At 31.5% G+C, this 20,954-nt stretch overlaps 10 protein-coding genes across 10 annotated transcripts; 7 read left to right on the forward strand and 3 right to left on the reverse strand. All coding sequences in view use genetic code 12, as the record gives it.

The window, feature by feature from the left end:
* Positions 1-1,914: 1,914 nt before the first annotated feature.
* CTRG_02828 (E3 ubiquitin-protein ligase) lies at positions 1,915-3,834 on the forward strand (the record flags this gene model as incomplete). Its single annotated transcript, XM_002548485.1, has 1 exon — positions 1,915-3,834. The coding sequence occupies one exon, from the start codon at positions 1,915-1,917 to the stop codon at positions 3,832-3,834; it is 1,920 nt and encodes a 639-aa protein (XP_002548531.1).
* Positions 3,835-6,091: 2,257 nt separating this feature from the next.
* CTRG_02829 (uncharacterized protein) lies at positions 6,092-6,430 on the forward strand (the record flags this gene model as incomplete). The annotated part of the gene is made up of 1 exon (XM_002548486.1): positions 6,092-6,430. The coding sequence occupies one exon, from the start codon at positions 6,092-6,094 to the stop codon at positions 6,428-6,430; it is 339 nt and encodes a 112-aa protein (XP_002548532.1).
* A 1,102-nt stretch (positions 6,431-7,532) lies between these two features.
* On the forward strand, positions 7,533-8,948 carry CTRG_02830 (uncharacterized protein; the record flags this gene model as incomplete). The annotated part of the gene is made up of 1 exon (XM_002548487.1): positions 7,533-8,948. One exon carries the CDS (start codon positions 7,533-7,535, stop codon positions 8,946-8,948), a length of 1,416 nt encoding a protein of 471 aa, XP_002548533.1.
* A 25-nt stretch (positions 8,949-8,973) lies between these two features.
* CTRG_02831 (Ran GTPase-binding protein) lies at positions 8,974-9,558 on the reverse strand (the record flags this gene model as incomplete). The annotated part of the gene is made up of 1 exon (XM_002548488.1): positions 8,974-9,558. One exon carries the CDS (start codon positions 9,556-9,558, stop codon positions 8,974-8,976), a length of 585 nt encoding a protein of 194 aa, XP_002548534.1.
* A 283-nt stretch (positions 9,559-9,841) lies between these two features.
* On the forward strand, positions 9,842-11,020 carry HOC1 (alpha-1,6-mannosyltransferase; the record flags this gene model as incomplete). The annotated part of the gene is made up of 1 exon (XM_002548489.1): positions 9,842-11,020. The coding sequence occupies one exon, from the start codon at positions 9,842-9,844 to the stop codon at positions 11,018-11,020; it is 1,179 nt and encodes a 392-aa protein (XP_002548535.1).
* An 823-nt stretch (positions 11,021-11,843) lies between these two features.
* Positions 11,844-14,384, forward strand: CTRG_02833 (uncharacterized protein; the record flags this gene model as incomplete). Its single annotated transcript, XM_002548490.1, has 1 exon — positions 11,844-14,384. The coding sequence occupies one exon, from the start codon at positions 11,844-11,846 to the stop codon at positions 14,382-14,384; it is 2,541 nt and encodes an 846-aa protein (XP_002548536.1).
* A 258-nt stretch (positions 14,385-14,642) lies between these two features.
* CTRG_02834 (uncharacterized protein) lies at positions 14,643-15,878 on the forward strand (the record flags this gene model as incomplete). The annotated part of the gene is made up of 1 exon (XM_002548491.1): positions 14,643-15,878. The coding sequence occupies one exon, from the start codon at positions 14,643-14,645 to the stop codon at positions 15,876-15,878; it is 1,236 nt and encodes a 411-aa protein (XP_002548537.1).
* Positions 15,879-16,649: 771 nt separating this feature from the next.
* On the forward strand, positions 16,650-17,351 carry CTRG_02835 (acetate uptake transporter family protein; the record flags this gene model as incomplete). Its single annotated transcript, XM_002548492.1, has 1 exon — positions 16,650-17,351. One exon carries the CDS (start codon positions 16,650-16,652, stop codon positions 17,349-17,351), a length of 702 nt encoding a protein of 233 aa, XP_002548538.1.
* A 197-nt stretch (positions 17,352-17,548) lies between these two features.
* Positions 17,549-18,757, reverse strand: OYE2 (NADPH dehydrogenase; the record flags this gene model as incomplete). The annotated part of the gene is made up of 1 exon (XM_002548493.1): positions 17,549-18,757. One exon carries the CDS (start codon positions 18,755-18,757, stop codon positions 17,549-17,551), a length of 1,209 nt encoding a protein of 402 aa, XP_002548539.1.
* Positions 18,758-19,248: 491 nt separating this feature from the next.
* Positions 19,249-20,040, reverse strand: CTRG_02837 (acetate uptake transporter family protein; the record flags this gene model as incomplete). Its single annotated transcript, XM_002548494.1, has 1 exon — positions 19,249-20,040. The coding sequence occupies one exon, from the start codon at positions 20,038-20,040 to the stop codon at positions 19,249-19,251; it is 792 nt and encodes a 263-aa protein (XP_002548540.1).
* Between the last annotated feature and the right edge of the window lie 914 nt (positions 20,041-20,954).

Consider the following 20,954-nt stretch of genomic DNA (forward strand, 5'->3'; position numbering starts at 1 on the left):
AAACACATAAAGTTGCCAGGATTGAAAATATTAAACTTATAATATGAAAGAAATTAATATATTTATCAACTCTTGTTTTTAATATAATTTTACCTCGTTCTTTTTCAATTTCAAACATTTCTCCAGCTTTTAAACATTCAATTACTGTAATTATATTTAAAATTAATCCAATAAATTCCAATATAAATGAAGTAAATAAACAACGTAATGAAAGTATAGTCGGTATAGTTCCTGAACATAATGGTAAAACCAGGGCATTAATTACAAACTATAAAATGTTAGTAAATAATAAAAAACTAAAACGAATTAATTATAATTTGATAATTATTGAGTGGATGAATGATTACATACCATTATTAGGATATAAATAGTTGAAATAATACAAATAGCAGGTCTATTTTCAATATCATCTAAAGGAACACAAATATAAATTAAAATGTATTGAATTAATAATAAAGTTAAATAAATTTTAAATATTTTTTTAAATATATTTAAATTATAAATACTTTCAATGCTTTCAATAATTATATTATTACCAACATTAATTCTTTGACCTTCTGGTAAGGGAGGATCAAATAATACGTTATGAACCATATGTTGAAAGATAAGATAATGATGATGATGATGATTGAGAATCCATTAAAATGATTTATTATTGGTAAAAGGGGAAAGTAAGTTTACTGAAAGTTGTTGAAGATAAAAAGAAGAAAAAAGTAAGGGGTTAAAAATAGTTGCAAAAATCTAAAATTCAAAAAAGTAATATAAACAGAGTGAGAAAATAAGAAGAAAGGAATTGTTTGAATTGCATATCAAAATATTGAATAATATCTAAAATTAAGGAAACTCTAGTAAATAAATAAATAAAATTGGATAAATACAAGAAAATTTAATAATAATTAGGGAGGTTTATAAGAGTGATAATTATTTAGGAATTGGTGGAAGATAAGGATTATTTGGACGATTAATAACTAATCTTTCATATAAATCTCTTTCAAATTTAGGAAAAATTTTCATATTTAATTCAACACCTTGATTTATCCAACATCCCCAACTACCCATCATATTAGCCATTAACATATCAGTAAATAATCGATCACCAATAATTAAAATTTCATTTTTTGCAATATTAAATTTTTTAAAATAATCTTCAATTTCATTTAAACATCCTGGTTTTTTAATTGAATGTCTTAATACTGTTACACCTGTATTCGATTCTAAAATTTCGGCTTGTTTATGATTAATATCATCGTTTGTTCCAGCAGAATTACTAACTATTAACAAGTGTTCTTTAGGATATGTTTCCTGTAATTTCTTCCATGTTTGCTAATAATAAATTGTTAGTATTCAAGATTGACTGTAGAATGAATTTGTTAAAAAAAAAAAAAGGCAATAATACATACTTCATACTCTGGCCAGACTTTATCATCATGATCTTTGGCAAAGCAATTATCTTTATCTAATACAACACCTTTAATTTGAACTTGAGGATGATTGGGGATTTTGAAAGGAATAGTTAATTGATCAAATGATTTAACTGTTAAATGAGGTAAACATAAACTGGGGTTGTATAATAATCTCGAGACGTTGACTGTTGCACTGAGATTAAAACCAAGCATTTTTCTAGTATGACTCTAATGACACCTTTCTCTTGTTTGTCCTTGTAGTAGTAATGTTGGTGTGTTGGAACCCGCAAAAACAGAAGAATGCATAATCACCACCATCATCATCATCATCATCACCATCCAGCGAGTAAGGCAACGCAACAACAAAACAAACAAAAATTGGGAAGGGCACGCGCGCAAAAAAAAAATGAAGAATGAAAAAAAAATTTTCTTTGTTCATACTTCTATTGAGTTGCATTAGTCATTCAAGATCAAGATCAAGACCAATTTCAGTCTACTACCAGTCATTACAATGTCCGATTCTGCAGACCAGAAGAAACCTACTACTCAAAGACGTTCTAGAGTCAGTAGAGGAGGAGCCAAAGCGCAACAGCAATCGAATAATCGTAGAGGATATCGCAAAAGAAATGATTCCAACAATGCTCAAGGAGATGATGAAGAAGAAGATATCCCTGAAGATGAACAATGTTTGATTTGTGCTGAGAAAATGGAAGTTGCAGCGTTAACTCCTTGTAATCATACAACTTGTCATAAATGTACATTTAGACAACGTAGTTTATATGAAAAATCCACTTGTCTTATATGTCGTACTGAAAATGATAAAATTATAATTACTGAACAAATTCATAAAGATTTTGGCGATATTACTGATAAGGATATTGTTGCAACGAATGATAAATACATCATTGAGTTTACTTCTAAATTAGCAGAGCATGAAACGTTGAAATTATTGGAAAACATTTGTTGTATATGTCATGAAACTTTCCCAGATTTTAAACCATTGATTGATCATGCTAAAGAAGTTCATAATAAGTTTTATTGTTTAATTTGTTCAAAATTTAAAAAAGCATTCAAATTGGAATTACCTTTGTTTACTTATAAACAATTGCAAAAACATCAAATTGAAGGAGATGGAGACGAATCTGGATTTACAGGACACCCTAATTGTAAACATTGTCAAGGTAAAAGATTTTATTCTGAAGATGAATTGAATGTTCATATTCGTGATAGGCATGAACGTTGTCATATTTGTGATCAATTGAATCCAAAAACAGCTGACTATTATAGAAATTATGATTCATTATATAATCATTTCACTAAACTGCATTATGTTTGTACAGTTTCAAGTTGTGTTGAAAAGAGATTTGTTGTATTTAGAGATGATTTGGATTTAACTGCACATATGTTGAAAGAGCATGGTGGGTTAACAGGAAATAATAATAGAGTTATCATTGGATCTAATACTCAACATTTCTCACAATTATCTACCTTTGATTCAAGAAGATCAGCAAATAACGGTAGATGGATGGGTGAAGATGATGAAGTTTTGCAACAATCTCCAGAAATTAAAAAGAAAAGATTTGAAGAAAGAGCTAGACATTATTTGAATTATAATAGTGATAAATTTAATGAATTTAAATCATTGAATAATAATTTCAAAAATAAAAGTATCACTGCTAATGAATTGTTTAACCTTTATAAACAAAATTTATTCATACATCAAACTCAAGAAGAATTGAATCTTTTAATTAAAGAATTTCAAGAGTTTTTCCCTAAAAATTCTGATTTCCATAAAGATTTATCAAGCATAATCAAAGAAAATGTTATTGAAAATTTCCCAGTATTGGGTGCAGCTCCAACTAATGATAATTTCCCAGTATTAGGTGGAAGTAGAAGTGGATCCACCACACCCGTTGGTGGTCAAAGTTGGGCTAATGGAGGAAGTAGTTCACGTAATAACTCATCATCCAATGTTGATAAATTCCCACCACTTAAGGCCAAACCAAAGAAGAAGGTTCTTTTAATGAATACTTCACCAGCCACAACCACAAGGACAATTATTCGACCAGTATCAACAACTGTCAAAAGACCTATTTCTACATTTACTACTGCACCAGTTACAGTTAAAGCTGCAACCAAACAAAATTTCCCAACATTGGCAAAGAAATCACCATCTACAATCCCAGGTCCAATTGCAACATCAACTCCATCTTCATCAGTAACTAGTCTTCCAATGATGACAGGAACAAGTTATGGAAGTGTGAATAGTGTATCGAGTAGCTCATCGTTACCTTCATCAAGAAACAGTTCCTCCACCAACTTGAACAGTAATGAACAATTCCCACAACTTCCAAAGAAAGTAAGTAAAAAGAAGGTGATTCCAAGAGTTAAACAATACAATATTCCGGATCCAAATGCATGGGGGAAATGATAGAGATTAGGAATCGTGTCTTAGATCTTGTGTAGATACATATAACAATAACAATGTACACTACATGGATTCATACAGGTTATTTAAAATAAAATAGATGAAAGTAAAATGAAGACTAAACTCTAGATGAGTTAGTTTGCGTGTCTGTGTCTGTGTTTGTAAGCGCCAGTTAAAATTTTCAAACACGAATTTTCTTTTTTTTTTTTTTTTTTTTTTTTTTTTGCTTGAGTGTAAAATTAGTTTGATTAGTTTTCCCCGGAGGAATAGCATGTTTGTTTAGCCTTCTTTTCATAGATCTGTAAAATGCTCCGGATTCAGTTGGAGAAAAGCCATGGGCCAATCAATTTGTTCGTGGCTTCCATGGAAGGAGAATTCAATGAAAGGGAATACAGTTAAAAAGTCACCTGAGAAACTCAAGACAGAAGAACAATGGTAGCACATTGTAGATGAATTGTGTGTGAAGTTCTTTATTTGATATTTTATAGTAACGCACAAGTAAGCCACAAATCTTCTGTCTTGCTAGAAACATCAAAACCGGTTTTGAAATAACCATTGCATAGGTGTTTTGTTTTGTGTTGGTGGTTATAGTTTTTTTAAATCCGATGAGTAATTTTGCTCTCTTTTTTTTTTTTTTTAGTTCAACCGTAGTATTACCGGAAAATGCATAGAACGGTTCTATATACCAATCGGTAACGATTACCGGACCATTTGTATTGACCAGAATTCAATTGACTAGTCATTTGTTCAACATTTACTTTGAGCAAATTTTTAATAAATGCATGAAATTAACGAAAAATAAAAAAAAGAAAATGAAAGACAATGGTATAATTAAAAGGGGAGAGATTAGAGAATGTCTAGATGGTCATGAATAACTGTCAAGTTCCTCCACAGATGATTAATGATGCTTCAACAATGGATGGTATGTTTCTTGTTAGTGGAAAAGAAAAATAAAAAACGGACCGGGAGGAGATGAGTGAAGAGAAGAGGAGAGAGAGGAAATGGATGAGATGGAACAAGAAGAAGAAGGAAGAAGAGGAGGTTTAAGAATATTTCAAGAGTAAGTTGAACCGGAAATTAATCTCCTCCTGGTTGGTTACGGATCGAAATTTCCTCTGCAAAAACTAAACAAGTAAACAAAAAAATAGAATTGAATTTTCCATGGATTTCGGTTCAACTTACCCACCAAGATTTAAGAATCGGAACTCGATTGACCAGTTAGAAATACCACAAATGGATGTCCAAGTCAAAGTGGAATCCCATTTTTGTCATGCCCCTCTAATGTCCAGCAGTACGTACACAGAACTCTAATATTTTTAATTTTTTACACCTGTGCCATTAGGGCTTTGGGAAGAATCGGTACAAGATCACCATTTCTAACGGATGTCACAATAGAATAGGGGTAGCGATGAGACATGGAGGCATGAGGAGTAGAGATATTTATAGAAGATTTCAAAAAAAGTCATTAAATCTATGATATCTTGTATGGTTTATTTTTTATTCTTTTACCATATGAGCCGTGGGATTTGCTAATTATTATTATTATTATTATTACTATCATGCTGCAGTAGTTTTAGTCAACGAGTGTAAAAATTCTTACTTTTGGCAAGGGAAAGCAAGGCAAGTAAAGTATTATAGCAAACGGCTAAATCGGCACTTTAGAATCAGTTTTGTTGATTAACTTGCATTTACTTGAAAATCGCTCTCTCTGTAAAGATGGAGACTACACCCGCACACCAATAGTGAGGCAATTGGTGAGAGAAATAAAAACGCAACAATAAGTCGTGTGCCAAGAGAGAAAAAAAGAAATTTTAATTATTGTTTGTATTTATTTTAGTTTTGTGTAATTAAGAGGTCATACATTAGTAATTCTTATTTTTACAACCAACTTTACTCTTTTCTAAGACAAACTCAAACAAACTGACAAACAAACAAACAAACCATACAACCAACAGACACACACACACACAACTAAACATTATATATAAACAAGCAACAATTTCCCACAGTTTTTTTTTTTATTTATTTATTATTTTTGGCAACACTTATTTTTTCATTTTTTCATTTTTCAATTTTACAACCAACTATCACCAACTACTTGCAACCAATCTTCATTCCAATCCATCCTTTACTTATTCTCTGCCCTTTTCACCTATTTATTTAATTATATATTCCTATTTTAGAAGCTAAAGTTCTTAAAACCTATTCAGTATTTATTATTCATACACATCATCTTATTATTATCATCAAATTACAAACCATGAGTGTCATTGCTGCTACTAAATTCTTCAATAAATTCAAAAAGGCTTACAACATGTATTATTACAACAGTCCATTGCCTGTTTTATCCAAAGGGGAAGCATTTGTATTTCAATCCATAAATTTCTTAATCTTAGCCATTGGTATCTATTACACCATCTTTTTCGTCCCAATGGTTGTCACTCAATCCACAGAAAAGATCATTTATTATTTGACTGGTCAACATATTAATCTTTTCGGATTGTTAACTTCTAGTTTGAAATTAGTACAAGTTAATCATCATTCCCTTGTTAACAATATAACACTAGATAATGGTTCTATTTTGAATCAATACCAATAGATTTCTTATCGATACAAAGTTTCCTTGATTGATTTATCTCCCTCCCCCTCCCCTCCATTAACCTTTATTCCTGCTTTTATGATTGATTTCCTCATCCCCCCTTTTTTTTTTCCTTTTGTTCAATTGATTGTTCTTCCCCGTTTTTTCCATTCTACTTGTTGTGGTTGATTTTATTTTATTAATTTTGTTCATCAATACAATACAATACAATACAATTTAAACCAGCACACTATTTTAATTTAATGATATGATTATTCCCATTTTTTTTTTATTTTTTGCAATTACCAATTTTTATATAATGTCTATATACACTTCATTGTTCACATTGTTACTACTACAACTACAACTACAACTACTAATACAACTACTGTTACATAATATGGTCTTAATTTAATATACATACGCACACGGCATCTTATGTTTTTACAATTTTGTTATATTCTCTATCATAAGTTCCGAGGGAAATTATTTGAAATTGGGTTTTACCTTCTTTATTTTGTATTCCCTGAGTTCCGGTTTCATTCTTTTTTTTATTAAATTTGCTTTAAATCAGAATTGTGTAATTACTTGCTTACTTTCTCTTTATTTGATTAGGTGAGTGTGAGTCTGCATATGCGTGTGGTAAGTAACATTTCCTGCAATTCCTCGATGCAAGACAACGAAAACAAAAAGAGATTTCACTGCAACACCTAAGATTGGTAAATGTAACAACTGGGTGGACGTGTATGTGTGTGCTTCCAATGGTTTTATAACCTTAAATTGAGATCAATCCACACTTAAATATTCTCTTGTGATTTAATTACTTCCTTGACTAGTTCTCTTATCATCATTTGAACTTACTGTTTTAAACCTTAACCTTTCCCTGTTGTTTCCTTTTTGTTCCTCAAGGAGAATTTCGTCTTTATTTTTTTCTGTGCAGGAAACCACTTTTGTATCATTTGGGACGCAAAAATTTTTTTTGTACCCGATATATTTCCGAACCTATAGTAGCCGTTCATTTGTCGACTTCCATTTTGGGATGGTTATTTATCCGCACTCTTCTATCACTTGATATTAACTCCGTTTCTTTAGATCGAGAACAAACAAATCGAAAAACAAAATTATGGCAACACATTTTTTTTTTTGGATGTCCAGAACCCTTTATCAGGCTCTTTGCTTTTTTTTTTTTTGCCACATCCATATCAACCAATCCACCATGAGACAAAGAACAACTGTTTTCAATCCTTATTCAAGTCATGACGGAATTGTTCAAAATGTAAATAAAACAAATTTCCAATTGTCTAGTGTTGATGGCTATCCATTTATTGTTGAAAATAAATTCACAACTACACCAGATAATACATATCCTGCAATTAAAGAACTCAGAATTCAATCAAAATTTAGTAAATCCGCTAATAATGATCCAATCTTTCAATTTGATTATGCTCCTGGATTGAATATTTATGCAATTCCTCAAGCTGATGTCAATGAACAAGATTTTTGGCAACAAGTGGGGGATTTGACCCTCGAGGTGTTGAATATTACCATTCCTCCAGTATCGTGGATTTCAAACATAAATTCATTTTATTATCATGATTTACAACCAGTCGATTTGATCAACGGAAATGTACATGAACATTCAGATTATGATTATAGTTTTACGAATGAAAAAGTCACCATCAGGGAATTGTTAACTAATGTCGATAGTTTAAATTTTAATAGTGATCCAAATTTATTCAAAGAAGTCGGATTATTCTTAATTGATGATAAAATTTCCAGTCCAGATGATTTAAATCTTGTTGGTCTTCGAGTTGTATTGGATGATACAGATGAAGATCAGAATATACACAAGACTATGTTTCATATAAAACCAAGACATAGATATTTTGGTGAATCCAACTCAAAAGTTATCCCACAAGGATTACATCCAGTGTTGAATACTAAAATTGATGTCACCCTTCCTGATGATGTTGACATTCAAGAGTGTAAATTATATTATTATTTAAATGTGAACAAGTCTTTGATCTTTGATGAGTTTCAAAATGTCCCTGCTGGATCACAATTGGTGGTTAATAATGGTAATAAAAACTTGGAATTGCCAGAGTATAAAATTAGTGAATGGGGAAATGAAGTCTTGTTAGAATTTGACAATATCACTAATGAAGTCAATTTGACTTTACATTCAAGATATCAATTACCAGAAAATGCTAACGAGAAAACGGATACAACAATTATAAATACCCCACCTGCTATTTTCATTGGCTGTAATGTTAAAGAGGGCAATCTTTTAGGCAAGTCTCCATTTGATACCAAAAATAACATTGGTGGTAATTACGAAGTTTATTTCACAGAGGATACCGTGTTTTATCATTTGCTGGATCAAAGTAAAGACACATTGACAATTGATATTCCACATGGTGTTACTACATTTGATAGAATCAACAGTATTACGATTCTTGGATTATTGATTGGTATATTATTTATTGTCTACTCTATTTTCTCCAAATTGTTCTTCACTTCAAAAGTTAAAAAGGATTAGATTTTAAATATAGACAATTCTTCTCTTATCCAAATAAACTCCAATCTTTCACAGTAAAGCTTAGACCAATCTCTTTAAAATTATTGTAACTTTCTTGAACATACTTGTCAATTTCCGAATCACCATTGAAATTAACCTCTGTGTGTTCTTTCAATGGGATAATGTATTGTAACATAACATCAGTGTCTACTTTATCTAATCGTATTAAACACAACAAGGTTATTATTTGCTTTGGAGAATCTGGTTCAATTTTCTTATACTCTGGTTTGAATGTGACATAACTGAAATATCTTGAAATTCCATCTTGGTCGATTTCCTCCAAAGGTTGGTTATGTACATGATCCGGAACAATATCTTGTAAATGTAAATGAATAGCTTCTTGATATTCAATTGGATCGACTTTTTCTAATAAATCTATAATTAATGAATGATCTAATTTTCCTGAAGTAGTTGAAGTTTCATTGATGAATACTTCCTGAGTATCTGGAACATCTCTTATATGAGAAACATCAATAAATGAAGCTGGAAGTTGTTTAATTGTAATAGCTCCTCCGTAAAGTCCTGTAGTCATTTGTGAAACTAGTTTATTGATGAATTGGGAATTAATCATCAACGGAGACACTGTTTGCCATTTGATTGATAGTTTCTCAATTGGATTCGATTTTTTGGTTGCTACGGGCACGACCTTTTTATTTTTGTTCGTGCGTGAGAGACAATTTCAGGCACGCACGAACAAAAAAAAATAGAACAGAAAAAAAAAAGAAATTTATTCAAAAAAAAAAAAAACAGATCTGAGAAAAATCTACAACCACATCAACATCTTCATCATCATCATCAACAACAACTGAATATTTGTCAGGAGTTCTTATTTGTATTGATCATTTATTTCCAATATGACTAAATTCAAAACTAGTTCTAGAGTAGGGTTTCGAAAATATGTTCCTATAATTTTAACATTAACCATTCTTGGTTTAATCATTACATTTTTCAGTTTTCCATCACTTAATGGAGGTAAAGATATTCAAGAAGTTATATCCAATTTACCAAATGATAAAATGCTTGGGTTATCTAATTTATTAAGTACAGAAAATACTAAAAACCAAGGTGAATTATTAGCTAAAATTGAAAAATTACATGCTAAATTTTTTGAAGAACAAAATGAAAGATTAGTTAGAATTGAAAAACAAAATAAAAAATTATTAGAAGAAATTAAATTATTAAAAGCACCACCAGCAACTGCTTCAATTAGAGATAAATTAACATTTTTATATCCATATGATGCAGATGCTAGATTTCCAGCTTATGTTTGGCAAACTTGGAAACATGGATTAAATGATGAAAGATTTGATGAAAGATATAAAGAAGGTGAAAGACAATGGGCTTATAAAAATCCAGGATTTGTTCATGAATTATTTAATGATGATACTGCTCATGCTATGGTTAAACATTTATTTAAACAAGTTCCTGAAGTTATTCAAGCATTTGAAAAATTACCTGAAGTTGTACTTAAAATGGATTTTTTCAGATATTTAATTTTATTTGCTAAAGGTGGTGTTTATGCTGATATTGATACTTTCCCAATTCAACCTATTCCAAATTGGATCCCTGAAAATGTTAGTCCTTTAGATATTGGTTTAATTGTAAGTGTTGAAAGTGATTCAAATTCTCCAAATTGGAGACAAGATTCTGTTAGAAGATTACAATTTGCTCAATTTGTCATGCAATCAAAACCAGGTCATCCTATTTTAAGAGAAATCATTGCTCAAATTATTGAATATACTAAAAATATGGATACTTTAGAATTGGGTGGTAATACTAATGAAAAATCTCTTACTATTATGAAATGGACTGGTAGTGCTAGATTCACTGATGTTATTTTCCAATATTGGAATGATTATTTATTAAGTGGAATTTTTGAAAGTATTAATTGGCAACAATTACATAATTTGAACATTCCTAAATTAATGGGTGATGTCTTGGTCTTACCACAAAATTCATTTGCTGCTAAAGATGAAAAAGATCAATTGGCTTTTGCTAAACATTATGGTGATAAAATTTATAAACAAGTTTAATCAAAGGTGTAGTTATACATAATAATACATGATAAGAAAAAAAAAAAATTATGAAACATTGATGATGAGACAAAATTAAATCAAGAAACGATTTGCCTGTAATTGTATATGTTCTTGACAGGGGATTAATGTTAAACGAGCCAAGCGTTGTTGATGTAGTACCTTAGTTGTATTATAGATAGTTCAGTTATTCATGTAAGTAATTAGACTAAACTTTATGGTTTAATGATTAAACGTTTAGACATAGACTAAAAATCTGAACCCCTCTCTTTTTTCTATTGTCTTTCTATCAACCAATGAAATCCATATAATTTGAAATACTAATTATCAGTCAAAAACCTTCAAATGTGTAGATCATTTATTCAAGGTTTTGCAAAAAGTGTTAGATACTGGAATGTAAATAAACTTACAGGTCGAAAAAGATCAGCGCGTACTTTCCTCCGTCGAACAAAATCATCATCCTCGCACGCGGCGGTCGAGCCAATCAGCCACTCAATTGACTCCTCACTCGCTCAGTCGCAGAAGGAGGAGAATGTTACAGTTATTGTTTTGCAGCTAAATAATTTGACATTCTCATGCAACACAGTTTCAAAGTAAATCATTCCCAAAGGATCTACTTTCAATAAAATAATAATAATAATACGTTGTTATATGCTTTCTATATTCCTAGATTGATCTTTACCTCCTTTATAAATCATCAAGCTGTCCCCCTTTTTTTAAAATAAAAAATGCAATCCATGGTTATTCTTTTTCTTCTTCTTCTTCTTCTTCTTGACCGTTGTTATCTTATCAAGTGGTTGATTCAAAACAAAAACGAAAAGAAATGTCGAATCCTTATGATGAACCTCAAAAACCATCATCAGTTCCTCCAGAATTGGAGAAACCACCAGTTCCACCATCAATGGATAAACCAAAACCTCGTCATCCATATTTAAGAAAACCTTCAATTAAAAGACCACTTGATTATTTAGTTAGATTAAGTGCAAATTTATCAGATATAAAACTTCCATATTTAGATGATACTATATCTTCAAATCATCCTTCATTTCATGAAAAACCTCGTTCTGTAACTGATGAATCACGTTTTGATAATAATTCAAGTCATTACCCTGATGATGATGATGAAAATGATGAAATATTTGATGATGATGCTGCAACTGCAGGAAAATTAAGTTCTACTCTTGATAGAAAGAATGAAGATCAATTAAGTTATTATGAAAATGATGAACAACGAGAAATTGGTGAGAATGAGAGTATTTCAGCATCTACTTTAGCCATGTCAACTCATGAAATGGGTACTAGTAGTAGTCATCAAAATTTAAAAAAGAAAAAACAATATTATTATGAAGCTGATGCTGGTGATGGTACTCATTCAACTGATCAATATGTTACTGGATTTAGATTAGTTTTAACACTTTTCAGTTGTATTGTTTCTTTATTTTTAGTTGTTTTAGATCAAACTATTGTTACTACAATTATAAGTGATGTTGGTAATTCATTTAATGCATTTGATAAAATTGGTTGGTTAACTTCAGGTTATTTATTACCAATGGCTTGTTTATCTTTATTAAATAGTAAAATTGCTGTTGCATTTGGAAGAAAAAATTGTTTATTAGCAGGAATTGTTATTTTCCAAATTGGTTCATTAGTATCAGCATTAGCTAAAAATATGCCAACTTTAATTGGTGGTAGAGTTATTCAAGGTATTGGTGGTGGTACTATTCAATCGATTATTTCAATTATTTTAACTGAATCAGTTCCAATTTCAAAAAGATCTTTATCTTATGCTTTGTTAGGAATTACTTATTCTTGTAGTTTCTTAGGTCCAATTGTTGGTGCTGCAATTTTAACAAACTTAAGTTGGAGATGGTGTTTTTGGATTAATTTACCAATTGGTGGAGCTGCATTTGGTATTCTTTTATTAGGTTTCAATCCACCAAAAGTTAAAGGAAATTTTAAAGAAAGATTGAAAAAAATTGATTATATGGGTACATTTTTATTAACCACAGGATTAGTTTTAATTTTATTAGCACTTTCATTTGGAGGGGTTGAATTTGCTTGGAAATCAGGTTATATTATTCAAAATTTCCTTGTTGGAGGATTTCTGATTATTGCATTTATAATATGGACATTTAAATATTCTCCAAATCCAATGATTTTACCTATTTTCATTAAAAAATTCACCATTTTATGTGCTTGTATTTCTTCATTTACAAATTTTGCCGTTTTCATTGCTTTAATCACTTATTTAGCTACTTATTATCAAGTTATATTCAACAAATCTGCTTTCAAATCATCAATTGCTATTTTACCAATGATTGTTTCTGTGGTAGTCGCATCAATGTTGAATGGTCCTTTCCTTCGTCGTACTAGAAATGTTAAAGCTTCCATGATGTTATCTGGTATCTTAGCACCAGTTGGTTCTGCATTATTATTATTATTGAATAGAAATTCTAGTATTCATGCCCAAATTGGTTTGCCAATTCCAGTTGGAGTGTCTATTGGTTTACAATTCCAAGCATCTTTGTTATCTTCTCAATTAGAAGTTCCTAAAGATATTGAAGGTTCTTTAATTATGATTACGGTGTTTTTATCATTTTTGAAATCTTTAGGTGGTACATTATCAGTTAGTTTTGCTCAATTGGTTTACAACACATCAGTTAAACTTAAATTTGAATCATTTGTTAATAATCTTGATCATACTTCTATTCAATATAAAACATTACTGGTTTTCCAAGCTGATGAAATTGTTTCCACTCCAGATGTATTATGGAATGATATTCCTGATGCAAATATTAGAAATTTGGTATTGGATAGAGTTATCATGTTTGCATTGAAGAATGTTTTTTATATGGCATTGGGATTTGCCTTTATTTGTACTATTGCATCCTTATGGACTACAAATAAAAAAGTTCCAAAAGATAAAGATGTTGCACATAATGAAGAAGAAAAAGGTGCTGAATTAACTAGAAATGGATCTGTATTAAAGAGAACATCATCAATTATTTCTAGATATTCTGCAACTACAATCATGTCAAATTCAACTATGCATGGAAGTATGAGTTATCTTGATGCACGTAGTCATAGTCCAACAAATACTGAAATTATAAGTAAATATGCTACACCAAATGCATCAGAGAGTAAAATCACTAAACCAACAACAGCACCAACAGTACATCAAAATATTTCCATGCCTCAATATACTAAAACTAACAAATCTCCTCAATTACCTCCAAAGGATAAATTCACAACGTATACCCAAGTTAAACCTAAACCTACTTTCAAATCTAACAACACTACAAATTCCCCGAGGTATAACGCTGCTTTTGTTTCCCCAATAGCAAAGAAGAAGAGGAATAAATAAGTTTGTAGATATATATGTGTTGAATAATGGAAAAATAGTATAATTATCCGTTCGCAATCAATATGAACTTCGGGCGAGAAAAAAAGAAAAATTTCTCCGCGATCTCTGAACCGCGATCTGTATCTTGTGCGCCTCCCCACTTGCCACGGGATAATAATTTCCAATGTTGGACATATTTCCGATATTTAAATCAAATGAAATTTCCACTGTTTTTCTTTTGTTCAGCATTATTCCTCTTGAGCAACCACAGTTATCAAGATGTCAGAAACACCATTAAAGGATTCATTTGTATTCAAATCTATTAAAGTAGGAGAAAAGACTCTTTCCAATAGAGTTGTCTTCTGTCCAACTACAAGATTTAGAGCTGCTTCAAGTCCAGATGAACCAAATACTAGACATGTTCCTCTGGATCTTATGATACAATATTATTCTGATCGTGCTCAATATCCAGGTACTTTATTAGTTTCAGAAGCTACTTTAATTTCAGATCGTGCTGGTGGATATGATGGATGTCCCAAAATTTCCACAAAACAAGAAACTAAAGCATGGAAGAAAGTTATTGATGCAGTTCATAAAAAAGGGTCTTTTATTTCTTGTCAATTTTGGTTTTTAGGAAGAGTTGGATTTCCTGGAATTTTAAAACAAAGAGGTTTAGATTATATTGCCCCATCACCTATTTATGATGATGAATTACATGAAAAACAAGCTAAAAAAGTTAATTTACCATTACGTGAAGTAACACAACAAGAAATTCATGATATTATTTATAATGATTATACTATTGCTGCTAAAAATGCTATTGCTGCAGGATTTGATTTTATTGAATTACATGGAGCTCATGGATATTTCATTGATCAATTTTTACATGAATGTTCTAATCAAAGAACAGATAAATATGGTGGATCAATTGAAAATAGATGTAGATTTGTTTTAGAATTAATTGATCATTTAATTACTGTTGTTGGAGCACATCGTTTAGCACTTAGATTATCTCCATGGGCTGAAGTTCAAGGTATTGTTGAAAATGAAAGTCCTATTCCAACATTTGCTTATTTAATTAAACAATTACAAAAACGTGCTGATCAAGGAAATCAATTAGCCTATTTATCAGTTGTTGAACCAAGAGTTCAAGGTACCGTTACTGTATCATTAAATTCCATGAAAGGTGATAATAAATTTGTTGAAGAATTATGGGAAGGTGTTTTATTAAGAGCAGGAAATTATACTTATGATGCTCCTGAATTTAAAAGTATTGTTGAAGATACTTCAAATGGTAGAACTTTGGTTGGATTCAGTAGGTATTTTATATCTAATCCTGATTTAGTTCTGAAACTTAAGAATAATCCAACTGGATTGGTGAAATATGATAGGAAATTGTTTTATGAAGCATTCAATTGGGGGTATAATACCTATGGACAAGATGGACCTATAGATGAAGAAACTGAAAGAAAGAGATTTCCAAAGATTATCCCATCCGATGAAGCGAAATTATAGACGGATTGTATAGGTTATAATTAGAATGTACATTGCATTGAATCTTAATTACAATACCCCAGATTAATCAACCCCCTCTTGTCAAGGGAGATATCGTGTCATAAAACATAAACTAACTCCGATAAGGAGTCGATTAGAGAGATAGATGGGGGGTTATAGTAGGCTTAGATTATATTAGATTAGGAGTTTAAACAACGTGTGGGTTATCAATTTAAAGTTATAAATCCGATTTTGCCACGTGACCAATGCGATTCGGAGTTTTGAGAAACCAAATTTGTCTGTGACCCACCAAACACCGCGAAATTAATTTCTGTTGGCCCTCCCCCTCTCTCCCCTACCCCTCACCGACCGAACGGCCCATCTCTGTCTGACTTGTTTCCAGTTCTTGTTCGGCCTGGCTGGGCCCGGAGTTTGGTGGCAGTGGGTCGCTCGCTTCTTGTTGCGAAAAAAAAAAAATAGAAAGCAAACAATAATAATCGTATTACTTTCAATTGTGTACGATGGTATAAAAAGAAAAAATAAAAAGAGAATGAGCTGATGGACTTTGGCTCAACTGTTGATTACGTAAATATGAAAAAAAATTTTAAAAAAAAAACTCCTTGCACCCTCAGCAGATGCATATATGTTGTGGGGGAAGACGGCTGTTCATCTTACTGAATTTTTATTTTTATATAGAATAAATTCCATATGTCCTGTTTATTTCAGTTTGGAATTTTCTCTCTATCTCCTATCAACCCTCTACATCAATAGTTCTGAAATTTTATTATAAATATGTCTTCAATTTCGTCACAGTCGTCTGGTAAAATCACTTCTTATGAAGATCATCACAAAATGCCTATTCAAGCCATTTCTTACGCTGGTGAAGGGGATGAGTTTGTCATCCTTGATGGAAAGAAATACTATCGTCATGAATTAATGAGAGCTTTCGCAGGTACTTTAAACCCTGGGCTTGCACCATATCCAAAATATGAATTTGGTAATGCTTCAGCAGTAGGTTTAGCAAGTTTTGCCCTTTCAACATTTGTTCTTGGTTTATACTATGCTGGAGCTAAAGGAATTAAAGTTCCTAATGTTGTTGTTGGTCTTTGTATCTTTTATGGTGGATTAGTTGAATTTCTTGCTGGTGTTTGGGAATTCTTTTGCGGTAATACTTTTGCATTCACTGTTTTCTGTAGTTTTGGTGCATTTTGGATTACTTTAGGTACCATGAATGTTGAATCCTTTGGTATGCTTTCACATTATGATGATCCAATAATGGCTAATAATGCCGTTGGTTTATTCTTACTGGGTTGGGGTATTTTTACATTCATGATGTTGATATTGACTTTCAAAGCTACTTATGCATTCGTGGCATTGTTTGCTACTTTAGATGCTGCATTTTGGGTTTTAGCTGCTGGTAATATGATTCAAAGTCAAGGTTGTATAAAAGCTGGTGGTGTTTTATGTGTCATCAGTGCTTGCTGCGGGCGGTAGCCCATGAGGGCAGGTATGGCTGATAAATTCAATTCTTATATTACTTTCCACGGTCTCCCAAGACCACTGTCTGAAAAAATGAAATAATCTTATGATAATAATAATAATAATAATAATAACAATAACAAAATTAGTAATGAATATTTATGTCTTAGAAGAAAAATAAAATAAAAGTAATGTCTATATTGTCTATGTACCTAAGCTAATGGCTTTCCAACTCTTGCCTTTTCTGTTTCTTCATCAAATGAGATCAGTTCTCCATTTCTTGGCCAGGTATTATAACCAAAATTGTCTTGAGTATAAAAAGTAGGTCTTTCATATTGAGTTAAAGGAATTCCGTCCTTTAACTTTTCAATCAAATCAGGATTGGAAAGGAAAAATCTAGAAAAAGCAAGTAATGTTCTTCCATTATCAATATCTTGATCAATTTTATCTAATTCATGAGCATAAGTACCAGCTCTAATAAAGTTACCTTTCCAATGTTTGTAAGTAAAATCATTGGATCCAACTTGTTTATCCTCTTCGATATCCCAACTTGCTTGAACTCTTGGTTCAACTAATGAAATATAAGCTAATTGATTTCCTTCATCAGCTCTTTTTTGTAATTCGTTCAAAATATAACTATGGATTTCTTCACCTTCAGTATCAACGTTTTGGAATTTAGCCCATGGTGATAATCTGACAGCTAATCTATCAGCTCCAACAATTGGAATCAATTTATCAATAATACGTAACAACAAACGAGCACGGTTTTCAATACTACCACCATATTCATCAGTTCTCTTATTTGAAGCAGTATTCAAAAATTGATCCAATAAGTATCCATGTGCTGAGTGAACTTCAACATAATCAAAACCAGCTTCAAGGGAATTTCTTGCGGCGTTAGGAAATTCAACATCAACAATATGATCAATTTCTTCAATAGTTAAAGCACGTAATGGGTTTCCAGCTTGTTCAGCAATGGCTTCAGTTTCTTCATTCCAATAAACTCCAGATGGTGCAATGTAAGGTAATCCTTTGTTTTTCAAGTGTTGTGCATTAGCTACACGTCCCAAATACCATAATTGAATAGAACTGAAACTATTGTTAGCATGAATAGCATCGTTGATTTTCTTCCATCCTTCAACTTGTCTTTTATTGAATATACCCGGTACATGTGGGTTTAAACCACCTTGTTCAGATAAATAAGTAGCTTCAGTGATAATTAAAGTACCTGGATATTTGGATCTTTCATCATAATATTGCAATTGTAAATCTGTTGGTATATTATCAGCTGTGGCACGGCAACGAGTTGAAGGAGCAAAAGCAATTCTTTGTGGTAAAGTGTTGGCACCTACTTTGATTGGTTCAAAAAGTAATGTATTACCTAATGGAGTAATTGGGACTGTTTCTTTAGAGATTGTCATTATTGGGAGTATATTTGGCTAAGGAGTGTTAAATTTCATGGAACGGCACCTGTGGCTTGGTTTTTATACTGTGGTTCATCAAAGAACAAAAAAAAAAAAATTCATTGAGATTGTTGAATTTGTCAGCAATACTCATTGTCGGTTAAAACGATTAAATAATAATAATAATAATATAACAAAATCGGATTTATACCTTCTTGGGGAACTTTAGCGGATGTGTCACAAATTACGACAGTTGATCGTTATTAATCATCAGATGGTGGTGATAATTCGACTCGTATAATATTAGCTGAATTTTGCATAAAGTTGCAATCAAAGTTGCATGATACTATGGGGGAGTTTACACAAAATCTTGAATGGTTTGTAGTACCGAATTGCCCTAAAAGTGAAAATTCCCAATTTTTGTTACATTTCTATACATGAATACAGTTGTCTTAATAAAATCATTTGTTTAATTTAAAAAAAGTATATATAAATACAAGACTATACTATCAAATATAAAATAATCGTTTCTGGTTGACAGGTACTTGGAGCGGTCTGACAACAAAATAAGAATTGAACTTGTCGGAAACACCAGCAAACATACCATACCAACCACAACAAGCACTAATGACACATAAAACACCACCACCTCTTAAACACCCATTACTTTCTGTTATATAAGCAGCTGCTAAAACAAAGAAAGCTGCATCTAAAGTAACAAATAACCCAATGAATGGAATAGTGGCTTTCAAAGTCACAAGAACCATCATGAATGTAAATATACCCCAACCAATTAAAAAAAACCCAATGGCATTTCCCAACATCTTTGGATCTTCATAAGCGGAAATAATTCCAAAAGAAGGTACATTTAAACATCCTAAAGAAATCCAAAATGAACCATAACTACAAAACACCACATATGCAAAAGTATTTGCATTGAAAAATTCCCAAATGCCCGCAAGAAATTCAACTAATCCTCCATAAAATATAAATAATCCAACGCCAGCATTGATATGATCGATACCTTTAGCACCTGCATAAAATAAACCAAGTACAAATGTAGTTAAAGCAAAACTTGCCAATCCAATAGCAGATGCATTACCAAAATTATATTCGGGATATGGGGTGACACCTGGATTTAAATTCCCAACAAATGCTTGCATTAGTTCGTGTCTATAATATTTCTTTCCTCCTAGAACAACGAATTCATCTCCTTCACCAGCGTAGGAAATGGCTTGGATATCATCATCCAGATTTTGTTTACTTTGTATTGATTGTGATGAACGTGATGAAAATGACATGATTTGAAAAATAATAAGTTATGAATAGATAATAAAGTCAATAGCTGTAAATATACCAAAAACAAGTGATGACGATATTTATTGTAGAATCAGTGTATATAAAAAAATAATAAAACAGCAATCAGTGGGATATTCTTCTAAGAAAATCTATTTTGCAACTAAAAGAAACAAGTTTGGTGGAGTCGAATGCCCGCCTGATTTCTTTTCTTTTTGTTATATCTAGCACCAGGATAATGATAAAACAACAGATTCTCCTATACTGATAACGATAAACATACACCCAGGATCAGCCATCATATAAAAATCTAGAAGGGGGGGGGGCAGGTTACAATCTATTTATGTGACTGTGAAAATCAAACAAAAAAGACAAAAAAATTTTTTTCTTGCAAATGGGCAAAGTTTTTCCGTTGCATTTCAGGCCACAAGAATCGCCGCCTTGGCACAATCCCAGTAGGACGACTAATAATATTATTAGTGTTCGAAATTTCACTTGGCGTGGGATGTACTCTTCTACTATTGGGTGATCTTGGACTAAATGTCACTACGATACAATCCGTGTTTGGATATCGAAATAATTGGAAAGTAACATTCAAACAGTTGGGGGATGTTATACTCTGCATTGTTAATGTATGCAAGTCTGAGGTACGAAAGTTCTGCCGCAGGTATTTTGTTTGTTTGTTGTCGAATTTAGGTTATGCATTACAGCAGTATACACTTAAATTTTTTTTTGGCAATATACAATCAGCTCATGTTTTGGTTTTGATAATCTTAATGATGATCTTGTAGTCTGATCACTGGAATACACTCTGTTTGGAGGTTCAATCAGTCCTGTTTCCCCCCTTTGTTTGTTTCCGATATGAAAACTCATCGCAAAGTTGTATCCCTTTTATGCAAGGAGTGCTACTTTGCAAAAC

Source organism: Candida tropicalis (assembly GCF_000006335.3).
Source record: "Candida tropicalis MYA-3404 genomic scaffold supercont3.3, whole genome shotgun sequence".
In the NCBI taxonomy this organism is placed as follows: Eukaryota; Fungi; Ascomycota; class Pichiomycetes; order Serinales; family Debaryomycetaceae; genus Candida; species Candida tropicalis.